This window comes from Triticum urartu, chromosome 3A, assembly GCF_056163025.1.
Source record: "Triticum urartu cultivar PI428250 chromosome 3A, HENAU_Tu73, whole genome shotgun sequence".
In the NCBI taxonomy this organism is placed as follows: Eukaryota; Viridiplantae; Streptophyta; class Magnoliopsida; order Poales; family Poaceae; genus Triticum; species Triticum urartu.
This window is the reverse complement of record NC_141875.1, coordinates 621582393-621601162: the sequence shown is the minus strand read 5'-3', so window position 1 is coordinate 621601162 and position 18770 is coordinate 621582393. Positions and strand designations below refer to the sequence as shown.

Sequence of the window (18770 nt, the reverse complement as noted above, 5' to 3'; positions counted from 1 at the left end):
TTCAGGTGATATCAAGCTTCACATGCTACCGTCATACGGACTCCTATACCATTGGATCTCAAATCCGACAGTATCCGAGGAGCTGATGTACCTGCGCGTGATACGTCTCCAATGTATAAATAATTTTTAATTGTTCCATGCTATTATATTATCAATCTTGGATGTTTTATATACATTTACAAGTAACTTTATGTCATTTTTCGGGACTAACCTATTAACTTAGTGCCCAGTGCCAATCGATATTTTTTGCTTGTTTTTGACTTCGCAGAATATCAGTACCAAGCGAAGTCCAAATGCCACGAAACTTTTTGGAGATTTTTCTGGCAATAAGAGACCCTGGAAGCTTCTGGAGGGAACGAGAAGACAAAGGAGTGGCCCACTAAGCACCAGGGCGCGCCAGGGGCTTCTGGCGTGCCCTGGTGGGTAGTGGGGCCCACGAGCCTCTGTTTGACCTACCTCCACCTGTATAAATACCATAAAATCACAAAACCTACCGGGGAGTCCACGAAATATTTTTCCCGCCATCGCAAGTTCCAGAACCACGAGATCCCATCTAGAGGCCTTTTCCGGCACTCTGCCAGAGGGGGAAACGATCACAGAGGGGTTCTTCATCATCTTTGCTGCCCCTTTGATGATGCGTGGATAGTTTACCACGGACCTATGGGTCCATAGTTAATAGCTAGATGGTTTATTCTCTCTTTTTTATCTTCAATACAATGTTCTCCTCGGTGTTCTTGGAGATCTATTTGATGTAATGACTTTTTGCGGTGTGTTTGTCGGGATCCGATGAAATGTGAGTTTATGGTCAGATCTATCCATGAATATTATTTGAGTTTTCCCTAAACTCTTTTATGCATGATTATTATAGCCTCATATTTCTTCTCTTATTTATTGATTTGGTTTGGCCAGCTAGATTGATTTATCTTGCCATGGGACTTTGTGATGGCTTCGATCTTGCGGTGCTCAATCTCAGTGACAGAAAGAGACGTGGCACACATTATCGTTGCTATTAAGGGTAACAAGATGGGATTTATTTCATATGTGATTTTCTCTTGTCTACATCATGTCATCTTGCTTAAGGCGTTACTCCGTTCTTTCATGAACTTAATACACTAGATGCATGCTGGATAACGGTCGATGTGTGGAGCAATAGTAGTGAAAGCAAAATCGTTTCGGTCTACTTGTCTCGGACATGATGCCTATATACACGATCATTGCCTTGGATATCATCATAATTATTTGCTTTTCTGTCAGTTGCCTAACAGTAATTTGTCTACTCGCCGTATGTTATTTTCTTGAGAGAAGCCTCTAGTGAAAACTATGCCTCGTGACTATTTTCTATCATATATTAAAACCAAAAATATCTTGTTGTAATTTTTTATTTGTATTTTTGTCAGATCTATCTATCCAAAAATCTGTTTTTTAATCTTGCTCATAACAGTTGAGGGATTGACAACTCATCTACACGTTGGGTTGCAAGTATTTGTTGTTTGTGTGTAGGTGTTGTTTACATAGTGTTGCTTGGTTCTCCTACTGAATTGATAACCTTGGTTTCATAACTGAGGGAACTACTTATCTCTACTGTACTGCATCATCCTTTCCTCTTCGAGAAAATCCCAACGCAGCTCACAAGTAGCAACGCTCAATTTTAATACACTCTGGAAACTTCTTTGCAACATTTTCTAGAGCTCCCGGAACCATTGGATCTGAGATCCAACGACTCCCAAGAAGTCGTATCACAGTATCACTAAGTCTAAGTATCACTTGATATTCCCCCTAGAGCATACAACAACGACAAACATGATGGCGTCTGTCTCTCCAGCTCACAACCAGCAGCGTCTGCGGGCACGAGTGCGACCTCCGATGGAGGTCACCAGCGCGGGCATGAGTGCCATGACCGCATGTATGCAGTGCAACACACACATACGCTGCACACGCACACAACGCATACACAATTGAATGTGCAATGGGGAACCTGTGCACGGGTAGCACCAATTGCTCTGGTGCACCAGATACATCCCCATGCATCGATTTTGGGCGCGGGTAATGGCCGTCCACACCTGTATTCGTCTAAATATTTCTTGTCTAAACTCGTACCAGTACCCGCACCTCAGGTTTCAAACGGTTCCCGGCTAGATGCGGGTAATACCCGCGGGTAAAAATACCCATCTCAGCCATCTTACCTATTTCATACTTCACCATGTGTTTTTCAGCATTTTCGCATATATGCGCAATATTTCAGCATGTATACTTTAACATTTCACACACACACACACACACACACACACACACACACACACACACACAAACACACACACACAAACACACACACACACACATATAGTGATAATATTCATCACCCAGGGTGCAGAATAAATTATTCTTCAACCGAGGTAATCTTACGATCACTTCATAATTAAATTACATTTGAAATTTGAATAGTTACATTCCTATTGATTCACTACGTAAAATTTGACATAAAAAATAAAAATATAGGGCATAAGACAAGAAAATTTGCAGTTTATGTATATTTTACGGCGATTATATATTTTCTTACGCTCTATTTTTACATCGGAAATAAGACAAAACTTATGAAACGTAAAATTACGATGCATTGATGGTAAAGTAGATGAGGGTGAAGAATACATCCTACCACCTGATGATAGATACCCCACATGTCTCATATACTACTATATGATATTCTATATACTAGTTTTTCATTATAAGTATGTTCATATATTATATATAAGATAATCTAAAGTGGGTAACATGAAAAAATTGCAAATTGATCCATGATTTTTATTATATTTGTGAAATACGTATATATTTGTATGTAAAATGAAGCATACTGAAAATATGATGCATACTACCTAAAAAATACTGTATATACTACCTAAACATTCTTATATACTACTTACTACGCTTACATGTGTGTATGTGTGTGTCCAGTTACATTCATGGATGAGTAGTCTAAGTGATTTTTTTAGACGAACATTCACAATTGTTCTTTCTTGTTTTTTTCAATTACAACACAAACCAACGGGGACCATTTTCTTCTTTTATTGAAGATACTTCTGCAACCCCTACTTCGAAATGATCAAAAAAAGAGACTACATAATAAGATCAACAAAATCAAAGAAAAAATCATGAGTTCAAAAAATAAAATCAACGCATTTAAACAAGATCATGCACATAAACAAGGGAAGGGGATTTTGGGTCGAGGCTAGCGGTTGCATTAGCTAGGGTAAAGCTGCTAGTTTTTTTTTCCTTTTAGTGAATGATACATGAGACCTACGTGTTAGAAAGAATTAGTAAACACGTGTATCCCTCTCCTGTTAATTTCCGTCTTAACAGTACTAGTTATGTGCGTAGATGTTTCTATTATATGCGTAGTACATGCTAGCCTGGTTTGTAATTAGTATGTCAGTAATTTTGTTAATGTCATGATCATGATCGTTTCCTGGATTAATTTAATCAAGAAATTCCTATTTACTAAGCAACTAAAGTCACATTTCTTAGAGGTAGTAAAATGTATTTTTGTGGAAATGAATAAATAGAAAGGAGATCCAGATTTGATACTATCTTTCATGATGGTCATGTAGGAGCAAAGATTTACACCGGATACTCTGTGACAATCTTCATTGGGTTCTTCATGAATTGCATGTTCTCAGTATTTTATTTAGCGCACGTTCCGTTCGTTTTGGAGTGCGCCGACTTCCTCGGCCTTCTCCCTGACAAACTCCAACGTGTCTTGGACATGCCGCATCTCCGTTTTGGTTGTCGCATTCGGCACTGAAACTGTGAGGTTCGTTTGAGGGTTCAAGTCTTCACACGCACCTATTTTTTGAAAGTTGAAAAAGAATTTATAGGCCGAGCCCAGGACAGAGGAGGTGGGGTGGTGTTCGCCGGTTCGTACAGACGTACAGTATAGCCTGTAAGCGTCAAATACTATGAATTGGGAGTTGCCAACCTATTATAGTTGTGCAATTTGAATGAAGCTCAACCCCTTTTCAGTCAAATGTGGAATAGACACTCCCTCAAACTTCTCAAAAGATAATCTTTATTGCATTCTTGATGCTTCATATGCACTAGAATGCTCTTATATTATGGGACTGGGTGAGTACATGGATTTTTTTTTTGAAAGGACATGGATTTTTTTTGGTTGTGCATATGTTGCAATTCATGCTTACCGAATCCCATATTCTCGGTATTTATCTCAGCGCACGTTCGGTTCCTAGTCATGCCCGGAGTCCTAAGGGAGGGCGCCGACCTCCTCGGCCTTCTCCCGGACAAGCTCCCACGTGTCTTGGACGTGCTGCATCTCCGTCATGGCTCCGCCCACAACCATACGGATAACAAACTTGTCGTCCACCACGAAGTGCGTCATGAACGCCCTCCCGCTAGCGTTCACCGCCACGAGGAGCTTACGGTTCAAGCCATCAACGGCATCACCGTCGCCGTCGTGCCCTGGACGGAGGCGGAAGATCACGAGGGAGAACCTCGTCGGCGCTACCACCTCGAACCGCCCGTCGGCCTTCAGCTCCTGCTCGAACCACCTGGCCATCTCGACGTGCCGCCGTACGTACGCCCGCATGCCCGCCCCGCCGTAGCGGCGCAGGACCACCCACAGCTTCATGGCGCGGAACGGCCGCGACAGCGCGATCTGCCAGTCCTTGTAGTCCACCACGCCCGCGCCTGCACTTTCTTCTGTGACGTTGCTGAGGTACTCTGGGTTGGTGGACAGCGCGGAGGTGAGCGCGACCGGGCTTGCCACCCACAGGCAGCAGCACTCCATGTTGGTGAGGAACCACTTGTGCGGGTTGATGCTCACCGAGTCCGCGAGCTCGGCGCCGTCGATGTGATGCTGGAACTCGGGGCAGATCAGGGCGCTGCCGGCGTACGCGGCGTCGACGTGCAGCCACATGCCGTGCCTCCGCGCCAGCTCGCCGAGGTCCCGCACCGGATCGACCGCGCCGAGCCCGGTCGTGCCGACCGTGGCGCACAGGTACAGCGGCACGAGCCCGCTGGCCACGTCGGCCTCCACCGCGTCGCGGACGCTGTCCGTGGTGAGGCCGTAGCCCGACGCTGCCGACGTCCGGATTACGCGGAAGTTAGACCGCGGGATCCCCACGATCCTCGCGCCCTTCTGGAACGTGGAGTGGCTCTGGTCCGAGGCGTAGACCACCAGCCTCAGGATGCCCTCGTGGCCGAGCCTGCTCAGCGCGCGATCGCGCGCGGCCGCGAGCGTGCACACCACGGCCTCGCAGGTGCTCCCGTGCAGCACGCCGCCGCCGCCGCCGGAGAAGAGGAGACGGTCCGGGAGGCCCACCAGCTTGCCCATCCAGTCCACCACGGCGCTCTCGAGCTCGGTCGCGGCCGGCGAGGCGGCCCGCATGAGTGGCACAACGTTGAGCCCGGTGGAGAGCATCTCGCCGGCGAACCCGGCCGTGCTGGCGTTCATGGAGAAGTAGCCGAAGAACTTGGGGCTCTGCCAGTGGGTCAGTGCCGGGACGATGTGAGACCGTACCTCCTCCAGTATCACGTCGATGGGCTCGCCGTTCTCGGGCGGCGCGTCGGGTAGAAGCGCACGGAGGCACCCTGGCAAGGACTGGGGCTGGACCGGATACGTCTCGACGTCAGGGTAGTACTCGGCGAGGAAGTTGATCACGGCGCGCGACTCCCCGGCGAAGGTCTCGGGGTCCAGTGACGATAGCACGTCAAATGGTGCTCCACCCGTCGCCATGGTATGTATCTACGCTTGCTGGTTCTCGTACACGTGAGAAGGAAACGGGCTGGAGTACTTTGTGATTGGGCTCGGTCTTCTGGCAAGTGTGCGCGTCGTGTTTATATATTAGGACTTTGCTAGACGTACGGAGTTTTACGGGGGATTTACAGGTTGCTTAACATTGATTGGTCGGGAATTGATTAAGACGCACGGGTCCATTGATGGAAATCAGAGAGGGCCAATTAGAAGAACGCGCAGTCCTCAACATGTAAAAACCTGTACTATCTTCGTTTCAGTTTACAAGTCCTACGCGTATATTTAGGTTGTCAATTTTATCATCCTAATATAAACTATATAACATAAAAATTATACCATTTGAAAATAGAAACTCTGAAGTTTATGTTGGTATATTTTTTGTAATATATAATTTGTATTAGGTTGGTCAAATTGACGATCTAAGGGTACGCTCACGCCCTGTAAACTGAAAGAGAGGTAGTAGAATGTACCCGTATGTATGTGCCAGCCAATCAATGTTAAGCAACCTGTAAATCGCCGTAAAACTCCGTACGTCTAGCAAAGTCCATATTGTACTCTCTAGAAAGCAGTAATTCTACATGTACGAACGAGTTACGAAGCCGTATCTAACTTTTCTTCACCACATCCCCCCCTCCCCCCCACCCACCTCTGATTTCTGATTTCTAGGGGTGTGGGCCCCGAGTCCCCTATTCCCAATTTCCCAATCACAGGTTGGCGCCTGGTTATCTACGTAGTAAAACTTAACGTAAGCTTCAGTAGGGGATGTACCATTGCTCGTCAAAAGACGTACTACGTCGGGTGTGTTAGGCGTGTGTGCGCATTATACGTACTCCTGCATGCGTGTGTTAGGCGTATTCAAGAAATGCATACGCCGAGCAATCACCCAAAAGGCCGCTGATCAGCCTGATCTGGTGGCTGTACAGATGCTCTACTTGTCGTACAGCTAGAGCGAGCACAAATCACCAGATCATCTTCATTGTAATCTGTTCGGCTGCTCTGCAAGTATCCATCAAACGGTTCACCTAAATTCATACTGCAAGGATCCATCTCCTTAGAGCATCTCTAGTGGATCTTTTATATCACGAACTCTTATAGGGGCCGAAAACAGCCGTGATAGAACAAGAACCGAATATGAACCCGCAAAACTTGAAATCACACATTCGCGCAAGAAATTGAACCAGTTCAGTAGAACTACTAGCACTTGATCATCTTAAAAAGTCATACAAAGTAGAATTTTTTTTCAACTAATATTTATAGTAGCAGGCGCCACCGTAACCCTAATTACAAAATTGGGCTCACCGGAGCCGGGGGGATTGCGGCGGCGATCCTGCAGCGGCGGAGGAGCTCAGTCCTCGTCGTCGGAGACGAGGTCAACGTAGACCTCGTCCTGCTTCTTGGCTACGCGGCGCCACTCTTCCATGTTGGTCGTGAACTCCTGCACCGCTGCCATCCCCTGCTCGAGGAAGATTGTGTCGATGTCGGCGTCCCGTGGACGGTGCTGCTCTGCCTCCTTCTCCTCTTGCGCAGAGCGCACGACGATGGCGGCCTCCGTGACGTCCGCCTCCGCTCGGGGCCGTCGCCACCGCTGGCACCGCGACCCGCCGACCACATTCCGTGCCACATCGAGAGAGGAGAGGGGGAATTGAAGTAGCCGACGGCGAGAAATCAAGAGGGGGGGATTGGGAATTGCGGCGGCGGGCAGATATGGTTTCGACCCGTATTTCAGCCGCAAACCCTTGCATATACTACGCAGGGGCGAGAGGGGGGTGTGGTTTGCGGGTCACTGTACAATAATGTACGGGGCGGACGACTATAGCATGTGGTCCTGAAGTTGCTATTGTTTGCTGCCGGCCGCCTCTTCGGCCATGGCGGTGGAGACAACGGGATGCGTGGTGACCATGAACAATTGGTGTGACACATCGCACATGTGTACTTTATTATGCTCCGGTGTCTTGTCTTGTTACTCCCTCCGGTCCTTTTTACTGTGCATATAAGGATTGTCTGAAGTCAAACTTCGTAAAGTTTGACCATAGTTATATGAAAAAAATATTAACATCTATAATGCTAAATTTATATAATATGAAAAATAAAGTCATGATGCATCTAATGTTATTCATTTCACATTCTAAATGTTTGTATTTTTTTCTATAAATTTGGTCAAAGTTTACGAGGTTTGACTTTAGACAAATCTTATATGCGAACTAAAAAGGATCGGAGGGAGTACATCAGTATAATCATATCTTCTCTTGGTTTCCCTTGTAATCTGGTGTTGTAACTTGTAGTCATGTAGGGCTCAACTTTCAGCTAAGAAGCAGGGCCGGGGGACGCAGCTTCGGTGCCTTAAAGGCACCTGCCTTTGGGTCACTGACATGTGGACCAGCCACCTGTTGGGTCCACATGTTATAGACACAAAGGCAGGTGCCTTAAGGCACCGAAGCATTGTCCAGGGCCGGGAAATGTTTGCAGAACACAAAATACAACGCATCATCCGCGTGAAAAGATGTAGTTCACCAATAATGCAAGAAAATAGAGGCTAGAACTGACACGTGATGACACAAAAATGATAAACAAGCTCAGCATGGCTAACAGACAAGTTAAACAATCTTAATGCGAATCAGAAACTGGTTGGATGGTTACGAGCACAGTGATATTCCCAACAGGTTTAAGTCATAGACTTGACATCGGCGCTCACATTTTTTCTAGATTTATTTTAGGTCTTTTGGCGATATGTGTTTAGCGGGACGGAACGTTCCTGTCAACGAAGACATCTGTATCGACTTCGTCAATTTCAAGATGATATGTCGGCTCACTCTCCTCCCGGGTCACACACACGTGCAGCTCCGGAGGATCCCTAACCCTAGAACCAGAGGCCCTCGATCTAACCCCCCCCCCCCGGCCGTCGAAGCTGGCGGGTGCTCGCGGTGCTCCTCGATGGGCCATCTTCACGCGGAGGCGGGCTGTTTCCGGGGCTGCGGTGGTGGTGGTGTGGCAGGCGGCGCAAGAGCTCGGCGAACCCGCTGGCGTGGTGGAGCGGCGGATCCCGACGAGATAGGCAGCAGGGAGGCGATGCAGGTGTGTGCCGGAGCAAAGCTGGTGGCGGCGGCGCGTGTCCACAGCCATGGAGTCCGTGGCGCTGAGGAGGCCCAACCAGGAAGGAGTTCCTGGCGGACAGCGACCGGCTGGCCACCTCCGCGTCCGTGGACGGGCGATAGTGCTCTTCCGACAGAGTTGGCGCTGGAGTTGGGTGAGATGGGGCGGCTCAGATATGAGTCTGGCTCGATCTGGGGGAGGGGTTGGTTCCCTCGCGTGGTTGTCCCTGCAGTGGGTGACGGCCGGCGCGGTGGTCTTGCCCGTGCCCGAGGTGAAGCGAGGTTGTTGCTGCTATCCTAGTCTGCGCTAGTGGTGATGTTTGTGTCGGGCTCTCTCTGCTGTGCAAAGTGTTGGTGGACCACGGCGGTGCGGCTTCTTTGGCAAGGTGTTGCGGTGGCGGCGGTGTGAGGCTTCATGGACGGTGCTGCCCCAAAGCCTTGGAGGGGTGGAAATGGGCGGTGATACGGATGAAAATCATGCCCGGTTCTTACCGGGCCGGTGGTGATGGCGCCCACGGGTGTTATCCCCTCCTTGGAGGCGTCGCCGAGAAGTGTCGTCATCTCCCTCACTCGCTTGGTGATGGCAGGTGTCTCCGGGCGAAAGCCTAGATTCGGTGCAGGATCAACACGATGGCGGCGTCATCGACGTCGTTCCTCTGTTGGGAGCATCGTGCTCGGAGATATGATTTGGAGGTCCCACGTTGCACTCCTCCGGTGTTCGCCGTTGTCCATGATTGATCTTCCGAGGGGCAATGTACGGCCATTGCATGTGAATTCAAGACGATGCCTTTCTCGGGGCGGATCGAGTCCTGCCATGCTCTTGCCACCTCCTTTTAGGCATAAAAGGGGGATGGTGCGTCGACAAGGCATGCTCGATGAAGATGCTGTTCTTCGAAGGTGGCCGATGGCGCCCGAGACGCAGCGAGGTTTTTTTTGGTTTTGGGAAAGCTCTTTTGCTTTGTAGTCGTGTTGTCGTTGGTGGTTGTCTTCAGACTAGCTCCGGTGTGGAGTTCATGCTACACTCATTATTCGCAGCGAGCAGTAGTCGTCTTGTATTGCAATTCTCTTCTTCTATAAAGCTATGGTATGCAATTTGTGTACTCTCGAAAAAAAGATGATATGCCGGCTCATGCATTTTTGAAGATTTAGTCTAACTGCAACCGAGTATTTTTCTTCTTGTTTCCTGCAGTCACCATCTAAATGAGAATTACTATTGCTGCTAGAAGGGTTAGGCGTGGCGAACCAACCTGTGGTTGGATGGTTAGAGAGACAATAGTATCTCCAGCCAATCCATGGCCACACGCACACACACAAAACCTGGGCCTCGTCCGCCATTTCACACCGGCCACGGGTGTGACCTCGGATGGTAGACACGAGGCCCTCCGAGGTGACCTCCCACGCGGCGTTTTCGGCCAAGGAGGCGGCAGCCAAGAGCAGCGTGGGCGGGAGGCGGCAAGTCGACAACGGGCTGACGAGGTTGGGGACAAGGGTAGGGCGGGTGGGACATGGTCAACAACGGGTAAAGGGAGACGATGTGGTCGGGCATTTTTCCTTTGAAGTAGATAAGGGAGTGGTTGACATGTGGGTCAAGATGGGCTGGGCCGACATGGTGGACGTGCCTATGCCTATCCAGACAATCCTATTTCCCGCATATGACAGGGAATGGCGACCAAACGCTTACCCCCCGTGTGCCTTGTCCTCTGTATGGGCCGGCCCATTCCGGTTTTTTCTCACCGATTTTGGTCCCCGAACAAGTCTTTTTGGGGAATTTTTATGTTTTATGTTTTTCCTTTTCCCCTTTTGTATTTTTCATTTTTCTTCCCTGGTTATTCCTTTTTAAAAATCACTAACTAAAATCATGAAACAATTTTTGAATTCATGTACTGTTTTGAAACCGTGAAAAAATATTAAATATTGTGAATTATTTTCGAATTTAGATTTTTTTGAAAAAAATTGTGAACACTTTTTAAAAAATCACAAATATTTTTTGAAAGTCGTGAATATTTTTCAATGAGACAATTTTTTAATGAAATTTATGAAGAATTTTTAAATCCGTAAACATTTTTTTGAAATTAGTGAACATTTTACAATCTCAGGATTTGTTTTTGAAATTAGTGCACATTATTTGAATTCACAAATGTTTTTTGAAAGTTGTGAACATTTTTTAACTCATTTTGTTTAAATTCGTGGACATTTGTTTAGACTCGATGATTTTTTTGAATTTGTGAACGTTTTTTAAATCGCAAACAATTTTGAAATCATGAACATTTTAGGAAGTCACGATTTTTTTGAATCTGCGAACATTTTTCAAAAAAAATTAACATTATTTGAAATTTATTAACCATTTTCAATTCTTGGACATTCTATGAATTTTATTAAAAAGAGAAGGAACAATAGGGAAAAAAGAAGGTACATGCAATGCCCGGCCCACTTAGGTGTAGCACGCTGGCGGGGGGTGCACGATTGTTTGATTTCCACCACATAGGTCGCTAAATAGGAGCTCCCGTCTAGACACACCTATATGGCCATCCATATATGAGCTAAGTTTGAGGGTGTTGGATGCTTTTTCTCTCATGTCCATGCGGTATCCGGGCTATTCACTCGAACATTTAGGATGGCTTCAAGGCTCGACTTCACGCATGTGGCGAATCCCCGAGTCAACGAATAGAGCGGTTGGTTTGGGTGCAAGGGGGTGCGCCTACGTGTTGTGCGAACGGGGACGAGTCAATCAAGATTCGGTGGCAGATAGATTTTCAACATATCTATAAATTTTTAAGTGTTCATGCTATATTTATCATTTATACTTTCTTCATCCCAAAATAAATGTTGCTGATTTAGTACTTTTCGGAGGAAGTACAACTCTAGATACATTTTTTTTGAACTAACATATTAATCAGTGTTGGTTGCTGCTTTCTACTGTTTTTTATGTATAACAGTTCTAGATTTTGCCTGCAGGTGTAGCAAAGCTCTTAGAAGGAGGATGAAAGGCAAGGGTTGACGGGCAGCCTATTGCCCATTGGAGATGTCCGAAGAGCGCTGATCGGAGTGAAAGATGGGCGCAAAACGAGGGCAGGTGAAGAACAGATGTGCTTTGTCCTCGACGGCCGAAGAGCATGCTCATTGATAATGGTAACGGTGATCTTGCATCGGTAAGTTAAATTTTCAGTTTTTTTGAAAGGAGGGTATTCCCCGACCTCTGCATTCTCGGTCAAAAACGATTACAAAAGAATGGAGAGTGCAATTCCAGAGACAAAAACAATTACAAAACTCTATGAAAATCGTTTTAGCTAGTCCAAAATAGGCATATCCAGCAATAGTACTTAACTGCAAAATATATATTCCCCTAAAAAGAAGTGCAACATATTAACGCCACACATTACACGAAATTATACGAGTTCAACTACAATATAACTCGACGATATAGTACTGTAAGTCTGCAATTTATGTTCTCAATAACTGGACTACCGAAATATTTCTATCCGATAAATATGAGACGTAAGTAAAAGTGCACCGAACATAAGTCTATACTGAAGGTCGAAGACTGAGTGGCGAAACTTGGATCCACTGATTTTAGTATGCACCGCCATTGCTTCCGCTCTTCCTCTTGGACGTCGCCGGCTGCTGCTGCTGCTGCTCACGTATTTGCCTCGACGCGCCAACCATCCTCTGCATCGCCGGCGTCGCATACGCCCCGGCCGCGCCAAAACCTAGAATCGACGGCGCCGCGCCCGGAGCCGCCCCGCCCGGCTGGCGACAGCCGTACCCCTCGGCACCGGCCACGAAGGCCGACGCGGCGCGCTGCTGCGCGTGGGAGCTGTAGCCGGTCAGGATGCACGCGCACCCCGACTGCTCGTACTCCCGCCGGCTCGCCACGCGGGTGCTCAGCTCCCGCAGCTCCTCCACCAGCGCCTTGCACCTTGCGTCGTCCGCCAGCGCCGGCACCAGCGCCTCCCGCCTGCGCTCCAGTATCCTCGCGGCCTCCGCGTACTCGCCGCGCTCCGCGGCCGCGCGCGCCGCCGCGATGTCCTCCGTCGCTTCCACGCGGAATTTCTTCCGCGCCACGTCCATGGACGGCTGCTGGTCCTTGGCCAGCTCCACCGGCCTCTGCACCGCTATGTCCTCGCCGGCCACGTCCAGCACCTGCCCGGTCGCCGTGTCGCGGTAGGTGCATGTCACCTTCACGAGCCGCGTCACGTCGTCCGCGTCGCCGGCCCTCGGCACGTCCACCAGGAGCAGAAAGCGCCTTTCCTCGTCCGCGTAGAGCTCGCCGACGTCCACCGAGGCGGAGCGCCCGTACGCGTCGATGCTGGCGTCGTAGCGGCCGGACTTGACTGCACGGACGCGCACCGGGTGCACGCACTTGACGCTGATCAGCGCCTCCTGCACGACCACGGAGAGGAGCCCGCCGATGCACTGCGCGAACGAGTCTTGCACCACCTTCTCGTCCTCGATGAAGGAGAACGTGCCGCCGGTCTCCTCGGCGATCGTGTGCATGGCTGACGAGTCGTGGTCGACGCCGAAGCCGAAGGTGTGTATCGGCGTCGATCGGTGGCCGGCACCGCTTAGCAAGGAGCTTGGCACGAGACTACGGTAGTTATTTGTCTGGTATGAGCCGTAACCGTAACCTCCAAGATCGAGATTGTACGTGTCCTGGCCGTCCGAGAGAAGGATGACGCTGACTACGGCGTTCTTGTGCCGGCGGCCGTCGAGCACTTTGGCAGCCTCGGTGAGGCCCTTGAGGATGTTCGTTCCACCTTCAGCCTCGAGTAACTGCACGGCGTCCTTGGCCTTGACCTTCCCGGCGTCCGACATGCGCGTCAGCGGGATGACCCGATGCGCGGCCGTCGAGAATGCCACGACGCTGAGGCGGTCAGCAGGGCCGAGCTGGTCGACGATGAACTCCATAGCCTTCTTCAGCAGCGCGATCTTGTGTCCCGCCATGCTGCCGCTGACGTCGAGCACGGTGACGAGGTCGAGCGGCGCGCGTGTCTGCGCCGCCGCTGCGGTGACGGCACAGGGGCCTTGGCATGGACCAGCACCACGAAGTTTTCGTGCGGCTTGCCTCTGGCGACGGCCGGGTGCTCGCAGTGGGCATCGAGGACGAGCTTGCCTCCGCCGTTGGCCGCGTCGTGGACGAGATCCCAGTCGTCCAGCGGCGCCCCCTGCGCCGGAGGCTCCACCGGCTCGTCGTCGTCGTACACGGCGCGGTCAGGGAGATACATGGGCGATGGCTGGTGCATGAAGGGAGGGAACAGCGCCGGCCCCGGCGGCGGAGCGTAGTGGTGGAAGGTGGGGTACGAAGAAACCTGGTAAGGCCAGCGCGTGTTGCAGACCGGGCACACGCTCCCCATGACGCACGAGAGGTGGAACGTGTGCTCGCACTCAGAGGTGAAGGTGGCGCCGGCGACGGCGCCCTTGCAGATATCGCACGTGGACCGCGACCGGGTGCCGTGGAAGGGCAGCGGCATCCGGCCGGGCTGCGGCTGCAGGGGGGAGTAGGAGAGCGGGAGCGGCGTGAAGGTGGGCGTCGCGCGCCACGTCGCGTAGCAGGAGGGGCACGCGGGGGCGCCGGAGGCGCAGCGAGGGTGGAAGACATGGGCGCACTCGGCCGTGAAGGCGCCATCCTGACACGTCATGGTGTTGTAGCAGGCGGCGCACCGCTGGCCTGGGGTCGCCATGAGATCAGATCATCGGTTTTGTTACGACGCACTAGATGGTGGAAGTCGATCGTGGTGTAGCCCTATAGATTGGGCATTTATATATAGGGAGCGGAATAGGAGGAGGAGATCGTCACACAAGGAAATCGCCACCGACTCCATGGATGTTTCCCTTTTGTTACTTTATATACATACATGTCGATCGGTGTTCGTTTTGGTATAATATCTTTCTACTTTTAGAAATTTCTAGGACCTGATAAATGTTACACGTGTCACACGAACATATGACAATTTTAGATGTTTTCTATGGTAAATTCAGTGACACGAGGATGATAACTTTAGTTGTAAGTAGGGCAACTTCTTTTCGGATGGAAAGTCTCAGGTTTTTTTGTTTGTTTTTTCTTTTTGATGACAACTTTAGTTGTAAAAAACGTCAGGACCGAAAGCAGCTTCGTGCCACATATGTGACACTTATCAGTTGGAAAAATTCTATACTTATGCACAAACTAGCAAAAATTGGCCATACGTTGCAACAGGAAAATGTGAGTCGCCTTAAATCATGGATGGCCGGGGAGAGGAACTATATCTCGAGATAAGGGCTCATGAGAAAACCGGTGAACCGTTTGAGCTACAACTCTTTGGGACATGGGATATTATCCCGAGTTAATTCATCCAGATGAACACAATGACTTTGGATTATTAATTCATTTAGAAATTTAAAAATAAAACAAAAAAAATAACATTAGAGCATCTCCAATAGATGCCCTATTTCAAGGCACAGAAAGAGGGGGTTTAAAAAAAGAATGGGGCATTAATTATTTTTTGGGGCATGACAAAGTGCCGTCTCCAACAGTTGTCCTAAAATAGGGCACCCAAATCAGCAAAATAAATTTTCTTTTTAAGCGAGCATTTGAACACCTAGACCATATTTAATACTTCATAACTACTTGGACCACATTCAAAGTTCATACATGTGACATAGTTCAACTACAAACTTAAAGTAGTATATGCAGAGAGTAGCGTTTTGGCACACGGGAGCACGCGCTTCAGGTTTTTAAAATGTGTTTTAAACGTATTTTGAAATGTCAAAAAATTCCAAACAAAAATTTGGCGTGTGCATCTCGATATTGTACGTGCTTACAAAGTTGTTTCGCGAAAAATCGACAAGTTATGTGTTGCGAATGAAAAAGACAAAATTCGGTGTTAAAAAGTGCTTTTCACAAGACATCTTTTTGTCTTTTTACACAAGCCACAAAAAATGTCGGTTTTCTCCGAAACTTGACGTGGACACATATAATGTCGAGATGTATGCACTAAATTTTTGTTTGAAAACTCTTCACACTTCGAATTTTCTTTTTTCGGTGGCAGGAGCGCGCGCTCCCATGTGCCAAAGCGAATTTCTGATGCAAACTTAAACTATGGCATGCCAACTTAACTACTAGGACATGCAAATTACAAACAAACACATATTATCCCAGTCAATGCTTGTATGATCGGAGTATATCGACCACAGAGGAGGTGAATGGGAGATTTGAAATTTATTTCGAAACATATCTCTCACTACAACACAATGGAAATAAATCTCAACATATGCGGGGCTACAAAAGAAAACTACAATCAAAATGAAACTAAGTTAATGCTAGACCATGATAGACAAATACAGGTAAAAGAAAACATGTCAAGATAGGTAGAATATGACCCTAAGAAAGATAATTGCCGAAACTCAGATAAAAAACACGCACACTATCGAGAGATGTTCATGAGAGCAAGACTTAGCTGCATAATTAAGTAGCACCAGATGTAATCAGACGAACATACAAACATACAATCTTAAGAACAAAAAATGCAAATATATAACACATCTTCACATACAGATTTGCATGAAAAGTAAGCAGCCAGCCATCTCGGTTGGTGCGGGTGGCTATTTATAGCCAGAGTAATCCCAAGGGTAAATGACCAATAAGGGTCTACGGTCCAGCCAATGGCGAACTGACATGTTTCCAATGGTCGGATTTCAAACTCACTCGCTTGAGGACACAAGTAAATCTGATTGTGCTTTATGGTAACCAAGCCCAGTCCTAAAAGACTCAAACTTCTTATACCACTGCCGAGGAGTTTGTTTCAGGCCATACAAGTTCTTCTTGCAAACTAAGTGCTCCTTGTCTGCAACCATGAACCCCTCTGGCTGCTCCATGTATATCTCATCCTCTAGTTCATCATGCAAGAATGTAGTCTTCTCATCAAGTTGTTCATTTTTCAAGTCCATGGTGACAGCCATGCCAAGCACAACTCGGATCGAAGACATCTTGACCACCGGAGAGAATATCTCATCATAATAGATACCCTTTTTCTGACTGAAACCTTTCACAATCAATCTGGCCCTGTACCTTGGACGTGAGGTATTTTCTTCGGTCTTCACTCTGTACACCCACTTGTTCTTGAGTGCTTTCTTGCCCTTTGGCAGATTCACCAACTCAAAAGTATCATTCTCATACAGGGAATTCATCTCATCCTGCATGGCTTTTGACCATTCATTCTTGTTCTCATCAGACATTACCTCCTCATAGCATGAGGGCTCACCTACATCAGTCATCAACACATATTGATGTGCTGGATACTTAGAAGGAATGTGATCTCTTTCACTTCTCCTTTTTAATTGCATTGGTGGTGAATCATGTGGATTTTCGTTGGCATCATCATCACCAACTTCATCATTATCATCACTTCATGGCTGCTCATCACTTTGACTTGTACTTCCTTGATCAGTTGCACCTTCACTGCCCTAGTGTCATCATCTCCCCCATGATTGTCAAGCACGAGAGAAGGACGGATCAGGTCCATGTCAATCTGAGGTGTGTAGGTCATTGGTTTCTTTGGTTTCCCAATATCTTTTATTGTTTCATCTTCAATGAACACCACATCTCAGCTCCGCACAATCTTCCTATTGGCTGGATCCCACAACCTGTAGCCGAACTCTTCACTTTGGTTGGTTGAGGTAGATGCGCTACTTTGTCTTGCTATCAAGCTTGGATCTCTCGTCCATTGGAACATGTACAATTGCCCTGCAACCAAGGACCTTCAAATGCTTGTATGATACCTCCTTCCCCGACCAAACTCCTTGAGAAATATCACCCGCAAGAGGAACTGAGGGAGATAGGTTAACCACATACATAGCACTCATCAATGCTTCAGCCCAAAAAGAATTAGGTAAATGAGGATGAGAAAGCATAACTATGACCCTCTCTGTGAGTGTCCTTTCATTCTCTCTGCAAGAACATTGAGCCGAGGTGTCTTTCTTGGACACTTCTCAAGCTCGATGCCAAACTTCCTACAATACCTTTCAAAAGGACCTCGATATTCACCATCATTTTCTTATCTCACACACTTCAATTTCCTGCCAGTTTCTCTCTCAACTTTGGCATGGAACTTTTTGAAGGCTTCAAGCATCTGGTCTTTGTGTTTTAGCACATACACAAAAACCTTTCTGAAATGGTCATCAATAAAACTCACAAAGCATAATGCTCCACCATGGGATTTTTCAGTGATGGAGCAAACATCAGTGTGCAAAATATCAAGAACACTTTATGCATGATGTGGAGGGAGTGTATAAAATGCAACCCTACGTTGTTTGCCAGCAAAACAATGTGCATAGGGTTTCAAGGATATCCCTTTCAACTCAGGGAGGTAATCCATGCGAGCAAGAGCATGCACACCCTTCTCACTCATATCCCAAGCTTCTTGTGCCACAATTCAACCGAAGTCTCTTTTTCAGCAATGTTCAACACCTCATTGCACAGCTTGGTTTTAGTCACATAGAGATTACATTTCCTACTTCCTTGAGCCACAATCAGGGAGCCTTTGGTGAGCTTCCATTTTCCTTCACCAAAATAATTAGGATGTTTAATATCATCAAGCTGTAGGAGATATGCCCTAGAGGCAATAATAAATGATATTATTTATCTCCGAGTTCATAATTATGTTTATGTTCTATGCTATAACTGCTATGGCTCTCGAGTCTGCAATAACCACGAGGCTCAGAGGAAGACTCATATGCACATGTGGAATAATAAACGGTAAAATGTATTCCTAGTCTGGCCTCTAAGACTAGCTCAAGTGTTGCATGATGGTTCTGTTTTCCTGATCATGGGCATGTCTATGCCAGCAACCTTGAGGGCACAATGTTAAGAGAACATTTGTGTTGAATCGACCCGGATTGATGTTATGCTAAAAGATTCATTCGTCACAAGTTAATGGTACATAACA

The 18770-nt window shown here is 47.7% G+C and overlaps 2 protein-coding genes across 3 annotated transcripts; both read right to left on the bottom strand.

The window, feature by feature from the left end:
• Positions 1–3679: 3679 nt before the first annotated feature.
• On the bottom strand, positions 3680–5774 carry LOC125547056 (tyrosine decarboxylase 1-like). Of its 2 annotated transcripts, XM_087516978.1 has the most exons (2): positions 4280–5774; positions 3680–3724 (listed from the first exon to the last, which is right to left on the bottom strand). In XM_087516978.1, the coding sequence occupies exons 1-2, from the start codon at positions 5741–5743 to the stop codon at positions 3680–3682; spliced, it is 1509 nt and encodes a 502-aa protein (XP_087373104.1). In that variant the 5' UTR covers positions 5744–5774. The 2 variants fall into 2 exon arrangements, with proteins under 2 accessions (XP_087373104.1, XP_048567046.1); XM_048711089.2 differs by lacking the exon at positions 3680–3724 and having other exon boundaries at positions 4213–5774.
• Positions 5775–12164: 6390 nt separating this feature from the next.
• On the bottom strand, positions 12165–14550 carry LOC125547055 (E3 ubiquitin-protein ligase WAV3-like). Its single transcript, XM_087516977.1, has one exon. The coding sequence runs from the start codon at positions 13789–13791 to the stop codon at positions 12421–12423; it is 1371 nt and encodes a 456-aa protein (XP_087373103.1). The 5' UTR covers positions 13792–14550; the 3' UTR covers positions 12165–12420.
• Between the last annotated feature and the right edge of the window lie 4220 nt (positions 14551–18770).

What these genes read in the sequence shown, in the direction of transcription:
- LOC125547055 (XM_087516977.1), bottom strand. Translation starts at nt 13,791, where the DNA reads ATGGCGGGACACAAGATCGCGCTGCTGAAGAAGGCTATGGAGTTCATC.
- LOC125547056 (XM_087516978.1), bottom strand. Translation starts at nt 5,743, where the DNA reads ATGGCGACGGGTGGAGCACCATTTGACGTGCTATCGTCACTGGACCCC. An exon ending in GGGAGCTTGTCCGGGAGAAG is followed by an intron (nt 3,725 to 4,279) that starts GCCGAGGAGGTC and finishes GTCAGGGAGAAG; the next exon opens with GCCGAGGAAGTCGGCGCACT.